The sequence below is a fragment of the Solanum stenotomum genome, chromosome 5, assembly GCF_019186545.1.
Source record: "Solanum stenotomum isolate F172 chromosome 5, ASM1918654v1, whole genome shotgun sequence".
NCBI classification, from domain to species: domain Eukaryota; kingdom Viridiplantae; phylum Streptophyta; class Magnoliopsida; order Solanales; family Solanaceae; genus Solanum; species Solanum stenotomum.
The window spans coordinates 45436459-45444890 of NC_064286.1; the positions used below are offsets into that span (position 1 = coordinate 45436459).

General features: G+C 35.1%; 3 protein-coding genes across 3 annotated transcripts; all 3 read right to left on the reverse strand.

Annotated features, from left to right (window-relative positions):
* Positions 1-1902: 1902 nt before the first annotated feature.
* On the reverse strand, positions 1903-2531 carry LOC125865900 (auxin-responsive protein SAUR68-like). The gene has a single exon (XM_049546164.1). The coding sequence runs from the start codon at positions 2462-2464 to the stop codon at positions 2024-2026; it is 441 nt and encodes a 146-aa protein (XP_049402121.1). The 5' UTR covers positions 2465-2531; the 3' UTR covers positions 1903-2023.
* A 2339-nt stretch (positions 2532-4870) lies between these two features.
* On the reverse strand, positions 4871-5453 carry LOC125865898 (auxin-responsive protein SAUR68-like). Its single transcript, XM_049546162.1, has one exon. The coding sequence runs from the start codon at positions 5401-5403 to the stop codon at positions 4960-4962; it is 444 nt and encodes a 147-aa protein (XP_049402119.1). The 5' UTR covers positions 5404-5453; the 3' UTR covers positions 4871-4959.
* Positions 5454-6526: 1073 nt separating this feature from the next.
* On the reverse strand, positions 6527-7875 carry LOC125865885 (probable methyltransferase At1g29790). The gene has a single exon (XM_049546153.1). The coding sequence runs from the start codon at positions 7809-7811 to the stop codon at positions 6621-6623; it is 1191 nt and encodes a 396-aa protein (XP_049402110.1). The 5' UTR covers positions 7812-7875; the 3' UTR covers positions 6527-6620.
* Between the last annotated feature and the right edge of the window lie 557 nt (positions 7876-8432).

The following is an 8432-nucleotide window of genomic DNA, read 5'->3' on the forward strand; positions in this document are numbered from 1 at the left end:
TCTTTCTAGTTTTCTTCTTCTTGAAAGGTTGGAAATAAGAAATTTAGAACAATTTGGTGTCTGAAAAGATAATGCTTGTTGTTGATGATGAAAACATATCACAGAAAGGGGGTTATTTATATAAAAAGGCTTTGGATTGGAGTTGAAGTTTTTGTCACTAACCACCGAAGGAAAAGCCATGTGCCAATGCTTGTTGGCTATGCTTATATGGGGCCTTAAATTTGTGGATGAAGCTAGTTTGAAAGGATGACAGATCATAATTAGTTTCCTAGTTTTAATCAAAGAGGTTGATGCATTTATTCATTTCTCTGTCACCATATCATTAACTTCATCCATTCTTGTGGACCTAGTGTTGTTCATTCACAAATTTATGGAGTGAATACTTTGACAACAACAGAATAGGCCAAACCATGTGAACTTCATGTGCTTTTGTCTCTCAAATTTCTCTTCACCACAAAAAATATGGGTATGAAACTTTCCATTAGCTTATATATACACACACAAAGCATTTGAGTAGAAAAGTGTGTAGAAGTTCCAAAAAAAAACCTTTCATTGTCTGTGTGATTCTCAAAATTCTTCTTCTTTCTTTGCCTTCGTCATTTGGAGTTACAAAAACATTTCTTGAAGAAAATGGCTAACCGGTTCTTAAGGAGGTCTTCAACATCCGGAGGTGTTCCAAAAGGTCATTGTGCAGTGTATGTAGGAGAGAGCCAAAAGAAGAGATTCATCGTGCCAGTATCATACTTGAGCCAGCCTCTATTTCAAGACTTGTTAGCTAAAGCAGAAGAAGAGTTCGGCTTTGATCATCCAATGGGTGGTCTTACAATACCTTGCAAAGAGGATGTGTTTGTTGATCTTACTTCCCGTTTAAGAAGATCGTCATAGTGAATATTCTTCAACAAATGAAATTGTGTAGAATAGTAGTGCTTGTAAATGAGAAAGAGAATACTAAGAGAGGAAAATTTACTGTATAGTTCAAAATTACAAGAACCTAGGCTAGGAGGGAAATTTTTTCTTGTTTATGAATAGAAAACGGTCTACTTCTGATTATTCTCCATTTTGGTAAGATTTGTTTAAGGAATTCTTTTAATCACTAAGAATTTTTCTGCTAAACAAAGTAATTAAGCACTTGCTTGCAACAGCTTCACCTTGTGGTGCAAACTAGCACAGTCATTTAGCGGAATAAGAATGACAAGGAACAAGAAGTTATCTAGTTAATGATTTTGTGGTGATAATATCAGCTTGATAGAAGCTACTTTTGATTCATTTATTCCTAGAATCTATTCATTACATTGAATTGTGGCTTATCCCATTTACTTTGAACTTATTACTAGAAATTGTACCTTAATGCCAACAAAGATATAGAGAACTTTTAATCTTTACACTTCTAATTTATTTGGTATAATGTTAGCTTGTGTTTAGTTTAAAAATGGAGAAGCATTGTAAGTGATTGGGATTCTTATAGCCAACCCCAACACTCGTTTAGGACTGAGCCATAGTTATATGTTGCATGATTAGGGGTCGAACTCTAAATTAAAGTGGCACATGTAGCACAAATATAGATGATAATATGATGAAGGTCATTAGATAGGATCCGTCATATCCTATGTGGACCTTCAGATGAAAACATCCATAGGTGCAATGGTATGGATAGAGATATGATTCATATAAGTGAGGTTAAACAGTTTGAGTTCGAGGCAAAGTTGATCTACGTAGTGTGAAGAGTCAAGACATTCACGTCATTTAGACTTTCTTCGATCAAGGAGGTGCTGCAGTTAGTGAAATGTTTCTGCTAAACAAAATGGTATTTATACATAAAATTAAAGGTACCAATCAAAGATAAGGTTGTTCTGACTTCTCATAACCAAATTGAAAGTGAAAGCCATGATCAGTATGGTAAATTTTCTGATAAAAATAATATTTGATCTGTATGATGTGCTTTACAATTGTATACTCTTCAATCTCCGCCTTCTCTAAAAACTACTTTTGAGCTAGCATGTACAAAAAGAATGTTGACCTAGACTCAATAAACGAGAATTTGCTGAGCACCACTTTCTTGGTGCAATGAAGAAGTTGAACAGCAACGTGAAGGAATTGATAGAAGCACTGCATTGTGAAAATCTGCAGCTACGCCTTTCTTGATTAGTGAAACGATGTAGTCCATGAAGGCTGAATCACAGGGTAATGTTATAGGACAACCACTTGGAAGCCCAAATTCTTCTTCAGACATGTTTAAAAGTTGCCTAATGACCTCATTTTCAAGATAAGCCAAGGGAATCACGAAGCGCCTTTGATCAATTGTATAAACTACAAAATGGCCTTTTTCAACTACAGAGGATGACACACTGCAGCTATCCACATCACTAACATTTCTTGGAAGTGAAATCCTCTTCCTCTGCTTGGCCGCAAACTTCTGCCATCTCCTGGCCATCTTGATGAGTTTCTTAGAACTAAGCATGGTCATTCTGTCTTTCGTTTTTACTTGGAAGGTTGGAAACAAGAAAGTAAACCAGTAATTTACAACAATTTGATGGTTGAACAGATAATGCTTGTAGTTGATGATGAATAAATATCACATAAGGGGGGTTATTTATATAAAAGGCTATAGACAGGCTTTGGGTTGGAGCTGAAGTTTTTGTCACTAACCACCGGAGGCAAATTCATGTGCTGATGCTTGTTGGCCATGTTGATATGGGGCCTTAAATTTGTGGATGAAATATAATAAGTCGACAACAAAATCACGCCTATTAGTTATGATATCAGCTCATACTTGGTTCTTCTCACCAATGCAAATAATTTGAAACCATTAAATGTACAATAGCTGGTGAGAAGCAAGACCATGTTCTTCTCCCTTCATTTTCATGTAGATAGGGGGCATTTGAATATCATCTTGGCTATCCTGTGTTGGATCTCTGTCACCATATTTTCAAACCAAATGGTCCAGGGCAAAGTCCCCATCTTCATCAATCTAATGGATTTTATTGTTAGAGTGTCTTTTTATTACAAATCATGAGAAGACGAGGGGCCTAGTCTTATTATTCAACATATTTGTGGTTCAAATAGTTTAGAGAATAAGCAAAACCATGTGAAACTTCATATGCAATTGTCTCCTCACCAGTAGTCATCAATTTCACCACCACTAAATAGTTGGATATGAAACTTGTCATTAACTAGTATATATACACATACTAGATCCAGACTTGCAACAAACTTTCACTTGTTATGTATTACCGAAAAGTACATTTCTTTTAGGTCGTCATATATATAAATTTTAAAGTTACAAAGTATCTCACAATTGGTATTAAAATGACTCCTCTTATTCAAGGTACTTGAATCTTTAGGAGGTTTTCAACTTCAACAGGTGTTTCAAAACGTCATTGTGAAGTATACGTAGGAGAGAGCCAGAAGAAGAGATTCGTAGTGCCAGTATCATACTTGAGCCAACCTTCATTTCAAGATGTGTTAGCTAAAGAAGAAGAACAGTTTGTCTTTGATCATCTGACAATACCTTGCTAAGAGGATGTATTCATTGATCTCATTTCCCGCTTGAGGATATCATTAGTATTGCGGTACAAATTTTTCTGCTCCGGTGAGATTTTGTATAATAATAGGCCTAGAAATGAGAAAGAGGAGACTCTACAAAGGTCAATTTTGTTTTTAGTGTCAGCATTGTGCTATATGTACAAGTACTTCAAGAAATAATGTTAAGCACATTTCAAAATGAATTAGCTGAAAAGATTATCTCTTTAGATTCTGAATCTATATCTCTATTTTGCACCAAGAAATATTCTTCCTTCAAATATTTCCATCTTCTACTAGCACAAGCACAACTTTCCATTTGTAGATCTTTAGTCAACTTTATAGCCTCCAGGGGTAGAGTCAAGTAGGGCCAAGATAATTCGGCGAAAAAAATACATTGCTTCTACATGGTTAAATCATTTTTATGCATATATATAGTAGATGTGGAACTCCATTTGTCTTCTTCGTGTGTTTACTTTTTTAGTGAAAATACTGGTTTCACCACTGATAGCCTCTTCTTGTTCATTCTTTCCATCAAACAAGTAAACGATGGACTTCAAATTCTAAAATAAATGCATAAAGCTTTCTATTGATTCATGCATTTGATCATACCAAGTAGTAACAAACTTTGGTGTTCCATAGGATAAACTTCAAACGTCAAGAAAAAAATAGTCCAAAAAAGAAAGTCAGAGAAGCACCTTAAATTGTGTACAACTATATCGATTATAGTGCAGCTTAACCCCTTGCATTCAACAGATTTTTGGATCTTCATCCATGTCTTAGATATCATCTATTAGCTATTGGCCAGTCCAATATGCATCGTGCTAACAAGTGTGTTTACAAAAAACAGTAAATGCTTCAGATTCTGAAGTCTTGAAAATTATACCCTCATTATATGCTGGATCCTTTTTTCCACTTCAATCGGCTCGGGAAGAGGTTCCACAAAGGATCAACCGCCCTTTTCAGTGTTCAAAATTTCTTAGTTCTTTTCGTGTTTAATACATAGTAATTGCTTGCAAATTGAAAACTGCGAATGGAATTTGGTGGAAAATTTACTCAAAAGAGAAGATTAACAATAAGGAAACTAGATCATCTTAATTGAAATTAGTCTATTGCGGAAGCTCAAAACCGGTGCATACTTTTGCAGTTAAGTCAATAATGGAGCAAAATTCACTTTTATCTTATATAGCAAAATGATCTAATGAAGCTTTTGGCATAACTTTCTTTGAATTGGTAATATCTTCTTAACAACTAATTGAGAAATCTACAAGTAATAGACCATTAAAAAGCCAATGAAAAAGTAAATCAAATTTTCCAACATTATCATGGAATAGAACAAATTGGAGTAAAGTATATGAAGTTTTTGATTAATACTTTTGTTTCTAACATTCTGTACACTTGTTGAGTATCATGTATCCACTACAAAACTTCACAGTTAGCTTAACAAACTAGCAATTGCAGGTTTCTTTGTTCTTGAAGGTATAAAGCTGATGAGCATTGGCTGGAAGAGACAGATACAAGCAAAGCATTCTGAAGATCAGCACCTACACCTCTTTCAATGAGTGATACGATGTAGTTCATGAATAAGGCATCACACGGTAATGTAATAGGGCCATCACATGGAAGTCCAAACTCTTCTTCAGACATGTGCAATAGTTGTCTGATTACCTCATGTTGAAGATAAGCTAACGGAACAACAAATCGCTTTTGATCAGTTGTATATACCACAAAATTCCCTTTAGAAACTATAGAAGATGATGTGCTACAACTCTCTGCATCATTGTAATTAGACCTTGGAAAAGAAATTCTCTGCCTCTGCTTAGCTGCAAACTTCTGCCATTGTCTTGCCATCTTGACGAGTTTCGTAGCACTTATCCTATTCATATTCTTTGAAATATAGAAAAGAAAAAGTTGATGATCTTTAAAAAGATTTGATTTAGTGCAATCTGCTTGATGATCAAAATGGCACTTGGAAACAGATTATTTATAGTTGAGGTTAGAGAATGAGTTTGAATTGTAGTTAAAGTTGCCAACCGGGAATAACTATGCTAGACAGAATCATGTGCTGCTATTCAATATTGGACCTTAGGAATTCTGGCTATAGTTGTCTAGTTTTTATGTGGTATTTTATTCTGCTAAAAATTTAAGTGCTTGTCAAAGATTTTAGAAGGCAATATCATGTGATACTTCATGTGGTGTTGTCTTTCTACTACTTGTGCTTAACTTGAAGGAAATTTACAACTTCTTTAATATTTTTTTGTATTCACATGGAAATCTTCTGAGATCAATTCGTAGGCACCAGTACAGCATTGTTTCCGATAGATTAGTCAGAAGCCAGCGGTAGGGCCTGTCATTAAGCATATATCAGAACAACAACTTTAGGTCTAGGCTTGTGGTATTATCTTTATTTTCAGCAGATGTCTGATGGTATGAACACCTTATTGGTCCACAGCTCAAAACTATAAGGGGTATTGATGTTTGGCTGAATGGTAGCCGGTAGGGCCTGTTATATTGAACAATATGGTCTAAATTTATAAATACTTGACAATTAGGAGCCATATCATTTTTTCTTTTTACTTAACATTAGTAGAGTTTATGACTCATTCTTATACACACTCTAAGTTTTCTTGTTTTCGAGTTGCTTGAATTTCTTCCTTTTATTCCTCTATAGCTAGGATTTATTCATCCGAGTTACTGGTATAATTCAATCTAATCGAGTCCTCAAGAAGTCCTCAACACTGGGAGATTTTCCAAAGGGTCAATTTACTGCCTTTTCATTGGAAAAAGTTGTAAGAGTACAATTTCGACAGGTTTCCAATGAAAAGGCAGTAAGAAGAGTACAATTTTAACGATTTTCAATGAAAATGCCAACGGAAATTTGTGCTTTGCCAGTAGTGAAAGTTATCATTTCAAGTTTTCAACATTATGTTAATTAGTGAGGTTTATCAACAGACAAAGAGGATAATGTAATACTACGGACTGATCTCTCTAAAAGAAAAATGCATTTTTTCGTCATTCGGTTAGTGCAATTGTCAACAGATGCAGATGCAAGATATAAGTTTTTCCCAAGTATGAAAGTAAAAAGGAAAAAAATAATATTGTCACCAAGAATTCTTCAATGGCTTCATCAGCAATGCTGAAAGGTACATCTCGTTTAGCTCGGGACCTCTATCGAGCTTTCTTCCCACGATCCACTTCACCTTATTGAAACCAATACTATCGATAAGTGGTGCATACTGTTTCTCCAATTGTTCACCAACACAGAAGAAATGGTCAAGCCAAAACAGACCACCAGGCCTTAACACCCTATAAATATCAAAAAGCAAGAAGTGGAGAAGTGTTTCTGGTATCCAGTTACTCAACACATGCATTGAGTGTACAATATCCAACGTGTTGTCGAAAAAGGGTAGTCTTTGTGAGATGCTAACATACAAAGGTATGACCCCTCTTGAAGCTATAAAACTATTAAACGGACCGTTAAGGTTCATTGATGTTGTTACAATTGTTACATTCCTTTCTCTCATTCTTACAGCAAATGTAGCCACACCACCTCCAATATCGAGCCCAATTCTAATTGTTCCAGCCTTCGTTACTGCTAACACTTCATCGATAGAGAAGTCAAGACCAGCACCATTTTTCGCAGTCCAGCGACTTCTCTCTCTGCCATTGAGATCAAAACAATCTTTGCAATCATCAAATCCTCTCTGAGTCTTAGCACGATTGACCAGACAATCATAATTTTTGCAAGTAAACGCAGTCCATACAACAGAAAAATCCGATGGTGTTCTCCATAGACTCTCAGGAAAAGGATAAGGCTCGACATATTCTTGTGGAGCAACTGGATGACATCTACGTCGAGGAAGTGGCTCACAACCTTTAAGAAGCAACTTTTGTGCTAAAAGTTCATCATCAGGGCAAGAACCATTGACATTATACGACATGTAACGATGAAGTAAATCTTGAAACAGAGTACATGGACGCCCAATCGGAGGCATGATTTCATCAGAATCAAAGTTTTTGTTGAATCCACGCGGGAGTTTTTGTGGTGATGTGAAAGCAAGGAACTCAGATGGAAGATTTTGATCAGTTTGTGTGGTATCAGATTCTTGAATAGCTTCATATTTAGGTGTTGGCTTAGTCAAAACAGTGGAAGGAGCATTTGTTTGTTGGTTAAGTGTACAAGAGGAGTTAAAAGATGTAGAAATGAAAAATGTTAAGAGATTTGAGGATACAAGAAGAAAAGCAAAGAACAAATAAGATGAAAGAAATTTGGGATTTTGAGCAGAATCCATTGAGGTTTCTGTGTCTGATCAACTTTGAATCCTCTATATGCTAATATGTTACAAATCGAGCGATATGGTCAGTAAGGATTCATACCGGTGAACGCTTGTAATAATGCCTAGTGTGATTAGCACCAAAGGATTTAGATTCTTGAATAGCTTCATATTTAATTTAGAATTGTGTTCTAAGTTTTAGTGCTAAGTCAATATCTTTGTATATATATTACTCCCTCCATCCTAATTTATGTGACACATTTCAAATTTTGAGATTCAAACAAATCTATTTTTTATTGTAAATTTTTCATATATCTTTTAAATATTTTGGATTGTGAATTATTATGACTTATAGTGCTTTTTATATAGTTTACAATTATATATATTTTATTTTAAAAAATTAAAGATTTCATGCGCAAATTCCCGGACAAACTTAAACTGTTTGATTCTCGTAAAACGAAATGTGTCACATATATTGAGACAAAAGGAGTATAAGTTTTCAATATTAGCATATAGTATTCTGGTAAAATATAATGGGTGCTTGAGCACCAGTGATCTTAATGTAGGTCCGTCACTAATTACGAAGTTCACGCTAATTCACATTGGTTCATTTTGCTATGCCCGAGCCTTTTGCTCTTC

Coding starts and splice junctions, on each gene's coding strand:
- LOC125865900 (XM_049546164.1), bottom strand. CDS start 2,464: ATGACCATGCTTAGTTCTAAGAAACTCATCAAGATGGCCAGGAGATGG.
- LOC125865898 (XM_049546162.1), bottom strand. CDS start 5,403: ATGAATAGGATAAGTGCTACGAAACTCGTCAAGATGGCAAGACAATGG.
- LOC125865885 (XM_049546153.1), bottom strand. CDS start 7,811: ATGGATTCTGCTCAAAATCCCAAATTTCTTTCATCTTATTTGTTCTTT.